An 18,834-nucleotide genomic window follows, 5' to 3' on the forward strand; every position below is an offset into this window, starting at 1 on the left:
ATACTTCAGCATTTAAGACAAGCAGATATTATCCCACCGACATATCACCTACAAATGTAAAGCTCTTTGAAAAAGTCTTTAGACAAACACGTCGATCACTTTTGCCTCCTGCAATGCTGACTTTGTCTTTCAAGAGAACACATAACGTTGTATGACATGAAGTGTAGCTTAAGTAGGATTTCCAAATACTGTAACATATCAAATCCTTGGTATAAAACGCCAGCATGTTGTACATAAAGAAAGCTTAAATGTGTGTTGAAGTGTGTCAGGAGTCTCTCTTACAAGCCCAGGGTCCGTATGACTCACAGCTGGTGGCAAAAAGACTCCCACCTCCCCTCAGGTCTGCACAGTCCCTGTGATCAGCGTCCCACTGCACCGTCACCCTTTAGTACACACACACACACACACACACACACACACACACACACACACACACACACACACACACAACTGATAAGAGGGCAACATGTTAGCGTGCAAATAAATCTGATCTGTATTTACATATTTAGAGTATGTGGTGATGATGTTAGACGGATACAATCAGTTGCACGTATGTGTATATCTATGTATATATGTATATACTTGTATATATTGTTGTAATAAAAGCAAACTGAACTAAATGTCATAAGGTATGTGTGTTATTATTGAAGAAAAAAACAGATACACGTCAAAGATGTGTTTTCTATCAGTATCTAAAGAGCTCAAGTCTGTTTTTATTGCGACAAATATCATACACAACATGTGTAACACACATATACATATCTGGGGGTCATACTCTTGGCTAAGCCTCACTCTGGCCCCAAAATCAGACTCAACATGAGCATGTTAACCAACTTCCCCAAACAACTACCATGATATACACACACCCACACACATCTCCACAAACGATGTAATACATAAAAGAGGCACCAACATGCTGACACACACACACAATGTGCATTAAATTGGAAAATATGCAGAGGTAGGTGAGGGGGCAAAACAAGTAACGACAGTTGCAGTAATAAAATTCAACAGACACAATATGAAGAACAACGTATCTAATAATAATAATTAAATGGAATATTTACTTTACAGATATACAGCAGGCAGTTATCCTCAGTTGATAAGAAATTCAGAGCTACACCAGAACATTTATGATTTTCCTCTCGCTCTCCAAAACAAATGCATGCGGTTATTGCCGTTTGCAGTCGAGATTTTACGAATGAAGCCGAAAGCTGCAGTCGGAATTTTACGACACCAGGCTGTGGGTGTCATACCGCTTCGACCAAAAGGGGCGCTATAATCAACGAAAACTGAAAGTTACGCACAGCTGCTTTAATTTTAGTTATCACTCAATCACATTTTCTTTTGCTCTGAACTCTTGAGCTGATGTAGCATGTATATTTCCCCGGTGTTGGAGCAGTAAATATTTATCTTATCTTATATTTTCTTTTAAGAAAATTGGAAATCAGTGCTTATAAATTCAACAAATTCCTGATTTAAATAAGTTTCTCTTGTTTTTCTTATAATGACATAGGTCTTTCCATAACACTTCTTCAAGAAATTTAATTAATTACAAACCGATAAAATAAAGTATTACCTTTTTTTTTTTAATATTATTTTTCTGATTTGAATGCTGCTAAAATGCTGAAATCCCCTCCTTTGGATAAATGAAAAAAAAAAAAAATAATAATAATAATAAATAAAATCTCGCTATTGTTGGTTGTATGTTGGTTGTATTTAATATATATATATATATATATATATATATATATATATATATATAAAACATGAGATACATGCATATTTTACAATATTATAGATAACAGATTCACAAATAAGTTTCTATATTTATTGATCCCTTGCTGAATTAAACAGGCACATTTGTTTCCTCACAGTTTGAGCTGTGTTTGTAATTTAAATCTGGTTTTAGTGGATTCAGTAGGAAAAAAAGTAATTTAATACTTCACTTACAGTATCTCGCTGTGAGGAATTTTCTCAAAGCTCTACAAATAAATCAGTGGCAGTATTCTCTCCATTCTCGGTATTTTCAAAAGGAAATTAAAGACCTATCTTTCTAATCTGGCTTGTAATTTGGAGTAATGTTAGTTTTCAAGTTTTAATAACTGGTTTACATTATTTCATATTTTTCTGTTGACATTTAGTTCATTCATTCATTCATCTTCTAACCGCTTCATCCTCTTGAGGGTCGCGGGGGGGCTGGAGCCTATCCCAGCTACATCGGGCGAGAGGGTACACCCTGGACAGGTCGCCAGACTATCGCAGGGCTGACACATAGAGACAAACAACCATTCACGCTCACATTCACCCCTACGGACAATTTAGAGTCACCAATTAACCTAGTCCCCAATCTGCATGTCTTTGGACTGTGGGAGGAAGCCGGAGTGCCCGGAGAGAACCCACGCTGACACGGGGAGAACATGCAAACTCCACACAGAAGGGCTCCCACGCCCGGGATCGAACCGGCAACCCTCTTGCTGTGAGGCGAGAGTGCTAACCACCACACCACCGTGCCGCCCTGACATTTAGTTATTAATTTTTAATATTTTATTGTTTTGTTGTTGTGATTTTTAGTGTTTTAAAATCGTATTTATTTAATTTTTTTTTTTTTTTGTATGGGTAGTTTTAATCTAGCTATGTGTAGCCATTTGGGCTGCCTGTTTGTATAGAAGGTGTTATATAAATAAATAAAGTTTGAAGTTCTGCAGTTTCCACAGATGCTGATACAGAATATTGTCCTTTCTATCTCCCTTGTCACCTTTGTTCTCAGATGTTCAACATTTCTGTAATTCAAAAACCTTCATCCTGTTAACTGTGTGTAGATCTGGACTCACGGCATGTAGTGCTGGATGTCCGTCCCGTCCGTCCACAGCCACCGACCCTCCTGCTCGGCGTCTGTCAGTCCCACCCACAGGAAGGGGAACCGAGGGAACTTTCCCATCACACCTTGGATAAACTCCTGAGGAGGAAGTGACATATTTAAAGGACACTGATGCCACCTGATGTTTTCTGTCTGGTTACATGCTCTGACACTGTGCAAAGTTACCATCTCTGCAGAGTCTTTGATCACAGCCAGGCTGCTGTTGTGCTGCAGGCAGAACTCTGCACTCCCGTTCCACTTTCGATTGTCCTGCAGCCCCACTGAAAAGAAGTAGCAGTGACTCCTCCACCACAGCCAACCGTCTGGACACAACCTGCACCTGGAGTCTACACACAGCAGGAAGGGAACACAGATGAGCGTAGTCTGTAAAAGTCCTGACAGTGTTGAAGTCACTTGTTGATATAATGCAACACTGCAAGATGTCATGAGAGCTCTCAACACTTTATCTGTGAAAACTAAGTCATACAACCAGAAACCACACATCAACTTCATTTCCATCTTTTAGAGAACGCAAAGTGTGTGTGTGAGACTGTAAACAGACAGTTTGAGATGTAATGTGCAGCATGTCAGATGTTTGTATCAGAGAGGAAAGTGTGAATCACCTCGAGTGACGGTGTGGAGCATCAGGTCCACATCATGGCGCTTTTTTTGGCACTGCTGCAGTTGCTCCATCATCAGCTCCTCTGCAGAAGATTTAGAGGTCTGATCCACTTCTGGTGCTCCCCTCAATGCGGCTGACAAAACAAAGTTTGGCAAATGAACGTGAGAAACTTAGTAACTTGATGTGGGTTTGTCTTTATCAGCGGACGTTTGATGATAAAGAAAATAGTGCACGCTCTGCTGCTACAGCACAGACAATACTATGTTTGTCTGTCTGTCATTGTACCGTGTTACTGCGCGCTGTATAGATGAATAACTGAGCAGACTTATGTGTCGCCCCCCCCCCACCCCAACCTACAAAATGTCACTCAAATGAACACACACTGAGCAGAAAGACACACAAAATGACTAAAAACAGGTCAACCAAAAAAGACACAAAATAACCTAAAAGAGACAGAAATGTCTACAAAGAGACACAAAACAACCAAAAAAGATCCAAATTACTTCAAAGCCGCACAAAGTGACGACAAAGAGACACAAATTAACCAAAAACAGATACAAATAACTTAAAAGACACACAAAATAACTTCAAAGAGACACAAAATGACTACAGAGACACAAAATAACGAAAAAAAATATACAAAATAACTTCAGAGACACAAAATGACTACAAGGAGACACAAAAAAACAACACAAAAAAGATACAAAATAATTTCTAAGAAACACAAAATGACTACAAGAGACAGAAAATAACCAAAAACAGATACAAAATAACTTCAGAGACACAAAATGACAACAAAGAGACACAAAACAACCAAAAAAGATACAAATAACTTGGAAGGCACACAAAATAACTTCAAAGAGACACAAAATGACGTCAAAGAGACAAAAACAATTTAAAAAAACTTAAGACACACAAAATGACTACAGACACCAGATAATCAAAAAAAAGATACAAAATAACTTCAAAGACACACAAAATAACTTCAAAGACACACAAAACAATAAAAAAAACCTTAAAAGACACACAAAGTGACTACAAAGAGACACAAAATAACCCAAAAACAGATACAAAATAACTTCAGAGACACAAAATGACAACAAAGACACAAAACAACCAAAAAAAGATACAAATAACTTAAAAGATACACAAAATAACTTCAAAGAGACACAAAGTGATGTCAAAGAGACACAAAACAATTTAAAAAAAAACTTAAAAGACACACAAAGTGACTACAAAGAGACACAAAATAACCCCAAAAAAGGATACAAAATAACTTCAGAGACACACAAAATAACCAAAAAAAGATACAAAATAACTTCAAAGACACAGGAAATGGCAACAAAGAGATGCAAAGCAACTGCAAAGAGACACAAAATAATTCAAAAAAGAGGGAAAAACAACCACGAGACACACAAAATAACCAAAAAAATATACAAAAAGATTACAAAGAGATGCAAAGGAACTGCAAACAGACAAGAAAACAACAAAAAAAGAGGCAAAACCACCACAGAGTCAGTGTGTCTTGCTCCTATGTAGAAGTGTGGGGATCTTTTGCATGTCTGTGCCCAGGGGCCCATCGTCTCATAATTCGCCCATGATATGTTGTTGTATGTACTGTTGTCTAATATGCACAATGCTGTGGTGAGAAATCTGAAACCCCCCCTTTGTTTTATTCTAAGAAAAGACAGTGAGTAACATCAAGACACTTAGAAGAAGTAGATATGTTTAGGAGTGTAAGTGTCAGCAGAGGAAATACTGCTAACCCTTGGCATCAGTATGTTGTGATGATGTATGTGTCAGATATAAACATAAAAAAAAAAAAACGTATAATTTTTTTATTCATACTCACCAAATAGCACCAAACACAAAAGAAGTCCCATGACCAGGATTATTGTTGCCATAGCAACTGCCACACGAGCTGTCAGCCGACAAGTTTGGCAGCATCCTGCATCTGTGGTCATCAAAACAGAAGTAAACCATCAGAATTGCATCGATGCACTGAGACACTTCTCTAAAATGATCACTTTCAGGATAACATGACCTTTCATTGAGAACGTTTATTATCAAACATCAAATTTTTCAGTCTTCTAAATGTTAAGGGTGTTGCTGATGTTTCACTTGCTTATGAATGGTATGTGCATGCACAGTTTCCCCTTTTGACCTCTGACACCCATTAAGATAAAACTGTGACACTTTCACAGAAAAGTAAAACTTAACCCGAACTTTGAAACCAGAAAAAAAAACTGCAGCTTTGCTTGTTATTGTTCAGCCTGGAACTCTGACCTCAGGTGTGGTATCTGACAGGTATAAAGGTAAGGTAAGGTCTTTAACTTACCTGCAGGTGTCTCCCTCCTTGCATCCTCCTCCTGGTGTCTCAGATCCATGCAGCTGTTCGATACTCCTTCTCCTCTCACGTCAACTGCTTCACATGCTTGTTGACTTAACCTTCGCACAATAAGCTGAATGAAAGGTGCCGCCCCTTCCTCATACCACAGCCGTCCTCTTCAACTCAGTAGCTCGAAAGGAGAGCCCTAAATTACATGTTGGCGTGTAACAGAGGAAGTTGGCAGGGTGTACCGACAGCTTATATATGTAGTAAGTGTTTCTCACAGCACCGTCTCAGAGCCTGGAGGTGTTAAATGTGCAGATATGAAGCCTGGACCTGACATAACTGCTTTATCTCTGTAACACTTAAAAAAAAACCACTGTGTTCATCTGCTGACCTGAGCTCATCTATCTGCTGCTTATCTACTGATTATCTTCGTACTATCAAACAGAGCCATCAGGTGAAGGTGTGTCTCACTTTGGCCTTTAATCACATTTGTAACTTAACAACAGAGAGGTGGGACTTTTTCTTTTCATCACTGTTCAAACCCCCTTTCCTCCCACTGTTCTCCTTTATCCAGTCTTAAAATATAAGATTGAGGCTAACTGAGGGTAAGAGTTCATCATGCGACTTGTAATCTTTTTATTCATCTTTTTTTGGGGGGAATAGGGGGGAAAAAAGGACAGAGGTAGAAAAATAAATCTTTCTTATTTGTGTTGTTAAATGAATACCCCCCACCCAAACCACAAAAAAACATTCTACGGGAAATAAAATACTGCGTGTATGAATATTTAAAAAAATAAAAGTAATAATACAAATAATTCTGAATAAATAGATAAAAAGGGAAACATTAAATAAATAAAAATAACAATTTGAATACTTTATACAATTTTTTTTTTAAAAAATGGGATGGGGGAATTGTCAGATGTTAAAATAGTGTAAGAAAAAATTAGTGTATAAAAAAATTAGTGTATGAAAAAAAAATTAGTGTATGAAAAAAAATTGCATATGAAAAAAAAAAAATCACAGATCTGCCTTTCACTGAGAATCTTACCTTTTCTAACTTCACATGTAACATCTGTACACCCCGGGGAAATGCAACATGCAGACTTTCATTTGGAAATTAAAGCTTCAGTGTGTTCAGGATTTAAGGGGATGTATTGGCAGATATGGATGATACTACACATATTTTCTTTAATGTATGATCACCTGAAAATAAGATTCGTAGTGTTTTTGTTACCTTAGAATGAGCTGTTTCTATCTACATAGGGAGCTGGTCCTCGTCTACAGAGATCACCATGTTGCATTGCCATGTTTCTACAGTAGCCCAGACTGGACAAACAAAACACTGGCTTTACATAGGAGCATTCGTGCTTTCATATCAGTTTGTCTGTTTGTTTTGGAGAGTAAGAGACCTCTGTGGATAACTCGTTTTCCGGTAAAAACCTGCTGAACACGTGCATCTTAAGTTATCAGAGGAAAAGGTGAGCACACATTAGGAGGTGCTGGGCTTGCGGCCCGTATCCAACGAGTACGTATCCAAACAGTGTCAGAGAAACACTGATTTGTAACATGACACTGCTTTGTTCAGTGTTTTTACTGGTTTTAATCACTTTTGTTTAATAGAGGAGGAGACCTCTGCGGATAATTCGGCTCCTGGTAAAAACCTCCTGCGCAGTGAACATTGAGGGAATTCTAATGCTCACAGGACAAGTTTCAGCTGGTTGCAATCTGCAATCTTCACTGCTAGATGCCACTAAATCCCACACACTGTTCCTTTAAATAAAAGCAAAACAGAAGAAAAAGGAGTAGTGCACACCACTATTATTTATCTTGGTTAATTTATTGGCTTTATGGTCATTGTAAATGTTGTCTTGTTTTAAAAAAGCAGTAAAACTGGAGTAAACAGTACTCAAATATTATCCGTGTAATGTACATCAGAGACATGTGTGAACACATGACGTGGTGGTGGGCACAAAATGTGTTAAACTTACATGCTGGCAACATGAAGACAATTCCAATACAAAGGTAGTGTGGATCTTTTGTCACGGTGGACACACAAATTTAGTATAAAGAGCTAGAGAGGCAGACGCAAGGGTCAAACAAACCTGGACTGTCAACTGGAAGACTGCTGTTTGTGTCCTGTATGAAACCAAAAGTCAACTTGGTTGCAGGACTTTACATAACTGTGCAAAGCACGCACGTTTGTCTCTTGCTGTACATCCCCTGCGTAGATGTTTTATCTGAAACTACAATTGTGTCCGAAACTTAACAGAGTATTTTTGTTCTCTAAATCTAACTAAGTCTTTCTCTTTCCCTGAAGTTAACCAAACTAAGACCGTTCGTAATAGACTATTTCTTTGAGACTGTGTTGCATAGTATCGTAGCATCTCTTCAAATCAGACTTTAACAAAGGTCGCTGTGATGTGGTCAGCTTGAAAACTTTATTGTGCACTGGACCATGATAAATAAGATCAATATTCACGTAAGAAATCATCTCCCAAAAATGCTAGATAACAAAAAAGTTTTTATTTATTTAGGGGGTAACAACATCAGACACATATTAAGAAGTCCATTTCTGCCATGAAAAACAATGGATAAGGAGTTAAACGTGAAAATTAAAATTCTCATGATTTAACCTAGTAAGTGAACATTTTCATGATTTTGTCTGTTGCTCATAATTTGTTCTTACTTTGAGTCACTAATTTATAATTTTGACCTCGTGAGAAATTTTTTTTTTTTTTACCACAGATGTTGATTTAATGTTTATCTTTTTTATTTCATGGTGAAAAAGGGCCACACACACAAAACAACATCCAGAAAAAGAAATATAACAAAATACAAATAAGAGGAAAGCAACAAAAGCATAAAATAGATTTGTGTTATTGTATCGTATTTCTAACAAATTCTAAATAGAGCAAACACACATTTTTACAATCGTACCTATCACACAAAACAAACTTATAATGTCTTGTTTCTTTTGACTAAATGTGACACACTGTGGATTAATATGTGATTTCCTCAGGAGCAGAACTGAGCAAAAACAGTAAACTGAGTACAGAAAATATCTCTGTCTAATATACCTTCATCACAACAGATTAACTTCAGTTTTCAGTTGTCCTCGAGTTCCCAGAAAATGTTGTCCCCCAACAGGTTGTTGAAATGTGCTTTCAACTGCAACAAAACACACAAACACAAGCTGCTTATCAGACAAACCTTATATAAATAATTACCTTGCTTGTAGTTTGTTTTAGTTAGAGGAGAGAGCTGCTTATTGAGTTTACCTCCCAAACCCTGTTTTTATTTTCCTGCATGTGGTGATTGACATACCTGCTCAAACACGTCTTTCTTTGTGGTGGAGCTGTCACAGAGGAGAATCTCAGCCGAAGAGCACAACATAGACAGACCGATTTCCCTTTTGTCCGGCTCTGGGGAACAAACAGAAACTGTGAGATGTGTAAAGAGGAGGTGGGACAAAGAAACAAAGTCTCACTGATGCTGTAAGATTTGCATGTGTTAGAATACACCCAAGATTAGTGTCACAAATTCTGTACCTGACCCTGACCTGTCTTGAGATACTTGAGTTTCATCAAATACACCAAAAATTGATTTTCCTCAAGACCGTTTCAAGTCTTTGCCACTTTATTTTCTGCACACAAAAACTGATGGCGCATGCGAAAAGAAAAAAAAAACAAAACTCTAGAAACATGCAAACAACCAGTACGGTCTTTTAGGTCTCTCACCTGTACAGTTTGACACAGTCACTGGGTCACTTCTCTCTTCAGGTGTTGTAATTGTTCTTACTTCAAAGTCGTACTTGGTCCCTGATATTAAGCCTTCAGAAGTGTAGGAAGTCTTGTTGTACAAAGTCTCGACCTTGCTGTAGTTCCAGAAGCTGGAGTTTATTTTGACAGAGTACATGGCTTTTGATATGTTGACAGGGGCCTTCCACTGGAAGGTGATCTGGTTTTTTGAGGTCTTAGTGACTTCAAGATGAGTAGGTGGTGAAGGCTCTGAAAAAACAAAGACACAGTGATTTATCATATTATTTTGCAGTTTAAGTATTTTCATTATAAGTGTTTAATATATTTGATCAACTAATAAAGTAAGAATATATCGGCAGATTTTAAAATTATAATCCCCGAGATTTTCATGAAATCAAACCCTATTTGTGGCCGACATTTTTTCAGCAACAGCCATTTGATGGCATTCTGTAATTAACTCTCTGTATAGCTGTATTCATTGTCTGTGGCGGAGTCAGCCACCGACCGCAGAGTCCAATTGCTTTCACACACAAGAAGCATCACAGTAAACGAGGCAGTATGCAATCCAGAGTTACTGTTCTCAGTGTTATCTCAGTGCTATCAGCCTCACTGTTCCCTTAATTAAATCACACTTGCTGTTACCAGCAGTCACCACCGGTGGCGCCAAATCAACATACAAATGGATAAAATAACTGGCACTGTACAACTTTTCTCAAAGGAAAACCAAAAAAGAAGAGAACCAAGCGAGTTAAGTTAAATACAGGTACATCATGCAGTGGTAATGCAGCAAAAGTGACTCACTGGTGAATTTGGTGTCTGCCACTGGTGAGCTTTTGATATGTCCACTAATGGCGTAGACAATCACGGTGTAATTGGCTGCATTCATCAGTCCGTCAAAGTGCTTCGTCAATTCTGTTACATTGTTCGCTGTAGTTACAAGTGTGCCGTCCAGCTGGAGCTCGACAGTGTAAGATGAAGGGTTACCTTCAGATGGATTCCACGTGGCAGTGAGGGAGTTATGTGTTGAGTTCAAATCCAGGTTTGAAATTGGTCCAGGAGCTAAGAAGGAGTCACAAAGTCAGATTAGTGACATTGAACACAGCGGTACAGAGTTTTGTTCTGTTTTTGTAAATGATGGTTTTCTCTAACGACCGACACATAGCAGTCACAACTGGAGTTACCAGTGTAGTTGACGACAGTCGTGGTATCTCCCTCCAGGCTGCCATTGGTCAGTGCTGATACCCTGAGGGTTATCTTGGTGCCCATCGGCAGCCTTGGTACCTTCTTTTCCGGTTTTGTCACACTTTCATTAAACAGTACGCTGTTTGGAGGAGACAGTTATTTGAATCATTCTGCTGCTGCCATAGACGACTGTGCATCTCCAGAGTGACTAGATACCACCAGTTTACTACAGCTTGGGGTTTTTTGTAGTTCGGGAAATCACTTCTATTCCTTTGCAGCAACATCGCTAAAATTCAGACAATTCAGAAGTCTGGCAATCTAAGAAACATTTATGTAATACAACACTATTTATATAATTTTCTGGTTTAACTTTACCAACTGTATGTATAAATGCAGTGAGGGACTGCTGACAATGCTCACCTTCAGTTGAACCATAAGATAAAGTAATTTAGATCATTTCAGGCCAAAGCAAAGAAAGGCAGCTTTACTCATATAGCACATTTCATTCTAAAGTTAAAGTTACTAGATTATCAAAATTAAGAGAACAAATTTAGTCATTAGGATTTCTCCTCTGGGCACCAGGGATAACAGACCCGCTTTACACCTTGCATTAAAATGTTTTTTAGGTGATCGAATTTCCAACGGTTCTGAATGCAGCAGCATTCAGCATTGTCTGTGGCCGGGCCGTTTAGTAACTGCATGTAATCAGGTCAAATCATATGTAGAAACGATTTTAATGCAAGGTAGAAGTGCTGCAATCTCTGAAGCCAGTGGCTGAATATAGCTGAATTTAAAAGTGAATAAAGCAAATAAATTCTGGACTATTTGTCTACAAATACATACTGATTACTGTCATTCAAAGCCACCACTCTGTAACCCGTGACTTCTCCCTCAGGTGGCTCCCATTTTAGTTGCAGTGAGTCCATGGTATTATTTGACACTGTCAGGTTGGACACTTTCCCAGGCTCTGAAAGAGACAACACACAAGCACAAACACAACATCACTTTGTGTACTGACAGCCAGCCTGATAACGTTCTCACTGGCGTCACTGTTCAGGTGAGATGCAGCTCTAATTTGCCTTTGCTGATTTGAATTTTATACTCTGTCAGCCAAATAACCAGCTGTAAACTTTTTTCCTCATCTAACCCCAAACAAGCTTTTTGTTTTCACTGGTCTCATTCATACAGTGTGCTTCCTGTTATTCAAACAAATACAAATGAAAGAGTCTGTAGAGGAAAGTTCATAAGTTGTAACACACAGCTCACTTTGTGATATAAACTTACTGGTGTATATTTTGATGCTGGTTTCTTCGCTCCATGTGGATCCGTCCAGGACTCCTGAGATGACAGTGAATGTGTACAGAGTTCCAGGTGTCAACTTGTCGACTCCTTGGCTCTCTGTTGTACTTTTCTTCCGGTCAGTACCCTGGACTTTAATAAGATAGTAATCCACGTTTCCAGCTGGTCTGTTCCAGCTCAGGTGGACAGATGTTTCTGTCACATTGGTGGCCGTGAGGTTTGAGACTTTGTCTGGTGCTGAAAAATAAAACGATATAAACAGGGTAACAAGTGTTTGCGTTCTAACTAGGGCTCATTATTTTTTTAATCTGTGTATTAATTTATTGAGTTATATTTGAAAATGTAAGGTGAGGATGATGATAGTCTTAATGGAAGTTGGATTATGAAAACTCTTCTGGAAAAACAAATGTTCAGAGAGACTTTGCTTGTTTGCCTCTCCTTACTTACTTATATCAAAGGGACAGTTCACATTATTTGACGTGGGGCTGTGTAAGGTATTGTAAATGAATCTAAATAAAATATTATTTAAATGCAGTCACATTTCACAAACGGAGACAAACTCACTGGTGTAGAAGAGGAGCTCCTGCGGGTTGAGGTCTCTCCCACACTTCACAGGGAACACCTGGACTGAGTAGCCAGTGCCTCCTGTCAAGTTGACGGGTTTATAGGTCAAATTTTTAGTCTGGATGTCTATTTTGAGGGTTTTGTTCACTCTGACCTCTACGCGGTAATGGCTGATGTCACCAGGCCCGGGTTCCCATGTGAGAACGGCGCTGTCGGAAGTCCTGTTGGTCATGGTGACTTCACCAAAGAAACTATCTGCGGTTGGAAATAAGATGAAGACTGTCAATGTGCAAAGAGGCTCAGATGTCCAGAAAGGTAACACACACAGAAAAGGGGTGATGGTGCAAAAATGGGCTGTATGGCTGCATATTAGACTTTACACAAGTCCCTCCAGGATGTTGCAATGTTGAGAACGCAACAATTAAATGAAGTAAGCCAGTCACTTTGAATTCTGCATAGCCTTGTCATTAGAGATGCGCGCAATTGGACGTTTGAATGATTAAACATCCGCCCCATCACTAGTCGGCACCAGAAATATTAGTCGGTTAAACCAATTACTGTTTTATTCATGTAAAAGGCTGCTTATCTGTCATGCAACTGCCCACCACTAGTAGGTGCTACAGACACCTACTAGTGTTCAGACGGCAGCCCCCCTCCCCGCGGTAATGCTCGAGTAGACTGGAGCTTTAAAACAGCACAGTGGGAAATAAGAGAGAGGTCCTCTTGCAAAACCAGCGCGGTTTGGCAGTACTTTGATCTAGAAAACGAATTCAGCTGCGATTTATCTTTTTCGAGATGTTATATTATTTGTTAACGTTAAGTGAGTTGTTGTCACGGCGCAAAAGTACGGGTTATGACATCAAACACAAAACTTTATTTCTATTAATTTTCCCAAATTAAGATAATATTTGATTAGAAAGTTTCTGTTTCAATGCAGGTGCCACCTTACAGTCGCACAGCACAAATCATCTGTAGTATTTATTTTCGACAGTGTGAGAACTAAAATAAAGGTGCGACAACAAAGGGTCTCCAAATGAGTCCTACCTTCATAACATATATAAGGCAGAAGCTCCCAGCAGTTCTTTTCAACCCAAGCCCCGAAGCTGAGCATGGCCACACAAGAGTCTTCAATGAAGTTTGTATCGTTCTCAGAGACATCCAGAATCGGCACACATCCTGCCTCTGCTGGTGGCTGTGTGGTCATCGTGGGCGCAGCTGTGATGGGCATAATGTTTTGGGTGGTGGATTCCCCAAATCCAGTAGAGTCTGTCACAGTTTGGATGGATTCCCCAAAACCAGTAGAGTCTGTCACAGTTTGGATGGATTCCCCAAATCCAGTAGAGTCTGTCACAGTTTGATCTGTGAAGTTGCTCATGTTTGTTGTGTTTCCAGTTGTTTCTTCTGCGAGTCCAGTCAAGCTTGTCGCATCCTGGGATGTTCCTTGGCAGGTGCAGCAGTATCTTTTTGGTAAGGAGGATCTGAACACGGGCCAACCGGGGTACCAGTTCTGGAAGAGGAGGGGATCCCCGTTGGCCCAGCGGGACCAGGGCATACTGGAGTTGCTGGTGGAGTTGTAGTCAAAGTTCTTGCGGAGGCCAATCCAGCAGTCAGAGGTGATGTTTTGCTCCTTGGCGATGGTTTGGATGTTTTCAGGAGTCAGTGTCGCCAGATCTTGGTAACAGACCTGACAGGACGTGAAAGGCCACAGTCAATCTTTTACAGTAGACGTTGTACAGGCCGAGCTTTTCATACTAAGAAGATGTGATCTGAATTTGATGCGGGTCATGTCAACAACATATTCTGTTGAACAGTCCTGGTTAGTAATTTTTCCACATGCAGCATTTGCAGAATAAGACATGTGGGACAGACATGCATGTTTGCGACACGCGGCCTCTTGCCTGTTTTCGGTCAGCTCTGTGCGTTGTCATGGATACATTGGACACAAATCAATTTCACCAAGCAGAAACACACTTAACTTGACTTGGATATGAATAGGTTTTTGGATTTGCGCACATACGGCAGCGCTGATCTTTTCAAGACAGTGGTTGAAAGAAAGTAAGCAGGAGACTGTGTTCTCCGCTGGTGGGAAAACTTAGCCAAAAATCCTTGCACAAGGAACAGTCCACCTACCCATATTCTAATGTGATGATCACGTCAGGGCACATTAATCTGAGTATTCACAGCTGCATTTGAACAGCAATATGAGCAGAATATTCATTTTCATTAGCCATGTTAACAGTTTTTTCTAAACTGAATATTTTGTGCATGTAAACACAGTCCGTCTTGATGAGAGCGTCTTTAACAAAATTGGAAATAGCCGAACAAGAGCTGCAACAATTCGTCTACTTATCAATCCGTGTAACGACAGAAAAATCATCAACAACTATTTTGATAAATGATTAATTGTTAAAATTTTTTATGGACAAATAATAATAACTGTATAATTTAATGCAGCCTCATACACATGTGCCTTGCTAATTAAAAACAACAACTTTCACAGTTGTGCCTCGCATATTTTAGCCTATTTCTGCACATACGGACGAGGTGGGTGTACCTGGCAGTGGTTCCTGGCCTGCTCCCAGGTGAGATTTCCCGAGTGAAAGAAGTAGTCTTGTTTTGCAGCGCTGCACGTCAACACCAAAGCTGAAGGAGCACACAGAAAGGAGATGAGCTGTTTGTGTTGACACAGGTTTTTTAAAGTCGGGAGGAACTGATATGATCTGACAGACGGGACAAAAGCAAAGCATAATGATTTTCTCTTTAAACTGATTATTTTGTCCAACCAACTGACTCAACAGTGTCTACAGGTTAAATCTAATGCTTTAAGTTGAATTTAATGCTTTTCAAGACCTGTTTAAGACACCGTGTAACCAATTTCAGGACAGATTTTTGGACAAATTATGTTTTACCTATTTAAGCATCGCAGGTAAGAACTGCAGGTAAATCGTATACATGTGGTCTTGTGCAGAGAAAACGGTTATGTAGGAATATGGTTATTAGAGCGAGTGAAGTCAATCTACATTTTGCCAACAGGTAAGTGCAAGTATGAAGTAAAATTACAGTATTATATTCTTAATTTTCTGTCACTTGATTAATCGACTTATCATTTCAGCTGTAACTGGTGACTAAAGCTGTCAGATAATGGTACTGCAATAAAAAGTACAATACTTCCCTCTGAAATGTTGTGAGGTAGAAGTATGAAGTGGCAGTGAAGAAAATACAGGGTGTCTGCAGGTATGAACAAGTTAAGACTTTAAAGGCTTTTTAATACCACTTTAAATTAAACACCAAACTTGTGATGGAAATACACACCCAAGTTAATTATACTTTTTCCAAGTGAACAAATGACCAGTAAGATAAAATGACACAGAGGATACGTTCTGTGCTTACGGCTGTAGGCACAGAAAAAATAAGCTTATGAGCAGGCTGGCGAGCGCAGCCTTAGTTTCATGAGGAAGACTCATTGTGTGATCCAAGTATGTAGAGGGGGCGAAAATGGGTGCACTGTGCGCATACAGGTGTTGTGTCGAAATCTGTTCCCCCGTTGAATCATGTTTCCCTCCTGTTAAAAAGATGTTTCCTGAAGCATCAACACCAGAAATCCTCACTGTGATGTGACTAAAAAATATTTACAACCAATTTACTCTGAATTTAAGACATTTTGATACTTTTTAAGGCCTTTTATTAACAAACATGCATAAATGACATTTTAAAGGCCCGCAATCACCCTGAAAATTCTAATAAAAGCACAGATACTTAAAGGAGCTATATGTAAGAAATCTAAAGCAAATAGTCGTAAAATCCTCCTAATATGTCACAGAGACTAAGGAATAATGTTCATATAACATACTGATCTCACCGACAACAATAGTACGGCCAGAATATTCGCATCTAAAAAAATTTTTTTGCAGTCTGCAAATCATGTTTATGTTTTGAATTTGTGTTTTGGCCTGTTGCACCACCCACCACCGTCTACCAGTCACACAGTCAGTAGAGTCTCAGCATCAGTTACAGTTACGACTGAGCTACAGCAGCACGGCAAGCAGCATTAGCAGTGTCCCAGTACATTTGGCCACATTCTTACATACAGCACCTTTAAAATATGTACTTGAGTTACATTTTGTAAGTGGTCATATTTCACCCTTTTTTGAGAATTGGGACAACTTATGTCCTGCCAAAAAACACTTAAAATTATAATTTATGAACACACTAAGTTTGTTTCCGGAGTTAAACATTAATTTTTAAGTGTTTATATTTAGGAAATAAGTATGATTCATAAAATAGGTTGATCTGCTTTCATCTATTTAATTTGTAAACTTGCCCTGTGCCAGAAAACACACATGTCCCAGACAAATAAATCACAAATTTAAACTATTAAAAAATGTGTTAAAAGCTTTCAAAATCTAAAACGAACTGTACATACTGATAACATCGGTGTAAAAATGTTCTGCTACAACAAAGTTGTATCCAGAATGTATAATGGCATCCAAAAATCAAAACAAGACAGTACAATATATATGTAAAGGAGAAGTGGGAAAAAGAAGGAAAGGCAGTGATCTCAGTGGAGAGTTGGGAAAGAGTGTGTCAGCTACAATGGAGGTCAACAGGGTCAAACATATGGCGTGAGTTTTGTTGGAAGAACATAGTGAGATTGTTTATCACACCCATTCAGAAACGACATCAGGGTAATGGTGATTTTTGTTGGAGACTATGTGGCACTAGTGGAGCCAGTCACTTTCATATTTTCTGGGACTGCCAGGTTATCAGAGAATTTTGGGAAGAAATCCATAAACATATAACAAATGTAATGGGGATGAATATTACCTTCAACTATGGATCAATGTATTTGGGAGATATCGACTTTCACAGTTGGAACAAGAATGATAAAAAATTGCTTTATGTACTATTGGCAGCTAGTAAAAAAACTATCACAAGAAAATGGCTTAAAGTAGAACCACCCACCATCGAGGAATGGATAGATATAGTACAGGAAATTTACATTATGGAAAAACTATCATTTTCCCTAAGAGTACAAAAAGAAAAGTTTTATCAGATTTGGTCCAAATGGACTGAGTACACAAAACCTGTAAGATATGATTTCACTTGAGGCTATTTGTAATTTGTGACTATCCACTCTTCATTTAAAATACTTTTGTGTGTACCACTTGAATAAGTATTCTATTTAAGATTTTTTTTTAATTTGTTTTCACTGTGTGTGAAACTGAGATCCCTCGGGAAGTGAGCTCCCCTGGTTCTGTTCACTGGATACAATACTTGAATGACTTTAAAATAACTTGGAAGAGCAGCATGGAAAAGACACTTGGACTTTCTGTAATCACCCCACCCAATTACCAAGGGGAATGGGGCGGCTAAACCAAGGGAAAAGACACTTTAGGGGTCCAGGGAATGATTGCAATGTTGTAAATGAAACTGTAAATATTTTGCTTTTCCAAATAAAAAGAAAATTTCAAAAAAAAAAAAATCACATAAGATTTAGCTTCAACCTCAAGATCCCTGTCTCACTTCCTGGCTTCCTAAATGGTGGGAATGCTGCTGAAGTGGTGGACAAACTTTCTACTTTTTGACAAATTAATCTAATAATATTGCTATCAGTTGTGTCCCAACCCAACAGGTCAACTCTGTAGCCCTTCTAAATTAAAAAAAAATAAATATTAATGGTTGTAAAAATGAAATTAATAAATGTTACTTTTGTCAATTCCATAAGATGTCAAGTATGTCAGAGTTTGCTTTCCTTGAACATTCAATCAAGATTTAGATTAGCTGATAATATCAATTAGCTGCAGCTCAATTTTTTTTTCCTGACTCTAAAATTACTGAACACAGAAAATAATACTCACCCCAAGAAATTAGGATGGAGACTTTACACTTGAGAGACAACTCCCCCATCTTGGATTCCTGTGGATCCTAGATTCAGGTCAGCTTCAGGAAATTTCAGCTACTGTGAAATTAAATTAAAGCAGGCACCAAATAAAATACATCGAGATTAAATAAAGTCAGACTGATGCTGTCTCACTACTCACCCAGGCTACAGATGCATCCTGCTTCACTGAACAGAAGGAAATGACCTCCCAGTATGAGACACTCACACAACACAAAACACACCTGTTCAGCAACATGGAAGACCAATAGGTCATTTAACTAGCAACACAAGACTATTCAACACCTTTGGATGCTCCTGATTTGCATCCACGTT

The 18,834-nt window shown here is 38.7% G+C and overlaps 2 protein-coding genes across 3 annotated transcripts; both read right to left on the reverse strand.

Annotated features, from left to right (window-relative positions):
* Positions 1 to 254: 254 nt before the first annotated feature.
* Positions 255 to 5,919, reverse strand: LOC125884425 (CD209 antigen-like protein E). The gene is made up of 6 exons (XM_049569372.1): positions 5,821 to 5,919; positions 5,335 to 5,436; positions 3,484 to 3,615; positions 3,047 to 3,207; positions 2,835 to 2,959; positions 255 to 383 (listed from the first exon to the last, which is right to left on the reverse strand). Exons 1-6 carry the CDS (start codon positions 5,867 to 5,869, stop codon positions 266 to 268), a joined length of 687 nt encoding a protein of 228 aa, XP_049425329.1. The 5' UTR covers positions 5,870 to 5,919; the 3' UTR covers positions 255 to 265.
* Positions 5,920 to 7,664: 1,745 nt separating this feature from the next.
* Positions 7,665 to 18,794, reverse strand: LOC125884256 (receptor-type tyrosine-protein phosphatase beta-like). 2 transcript variants are annotated; one of them, XM_049569151.1, is made up of 12 exons: positions 18,662 to 18,794; positions 18,479 to 18,579; positions 15,175 to 15,263; positions 13,665 to 14,304; positions 12,621 to 12,875; positions 12,042 to 12,293; positions 11,601 to 11,724; positions 10,757 to 10,896; positions 10,377 to 10,634; positions 9,555 to 9,824; positions 9,142 to 9,239; positions 7,665 to 8,985 (listed from the first exon to the last, which is right to left on the reverse strand). In XM_049569151.1, the coding sequence occupies exons 2-12, from the start codon at positions 18,525 to 18,527 to the stop codon at positions 8,923 to 8,925; spliced, it is 2,238 nt and encodes a 745-aa protein (XP_049425108.1). In that variant the 5' UTR covers positions 18,528 to 18,579; positions 18,662 to 18,794; the 3' UTR covers positions 7,665 to 8,922. The 2 variants fall into 2 exon arrangements, with proteins under 2 accessions (XP_049425108.1, XP_049425109.1); XM_049569152.1 differs by having other exon boundaries at positions 18,479 to 18,576; positions 18,662 to 18,768.
* Positions 18,795 to 18,834: the final 40 nt, after the last annotated feature.

The sequence above is a fragment of the Epinephelus fuscoguttatus genome, linkage group LG23 (assembly GCF_011397635.1).
Source record: "Epinephelus fuscoguttatus linkage group LG23, E.fuscoguttatus.final_Chr_v1".
Classification (NCBI taxonomy): domain Eukaryota; kingdom Metazoa; phylum Chordata; class Actinopteri; order Perciformes; family Serranidae; genus Epinephelus; species Epinephelus fuscoguttatus.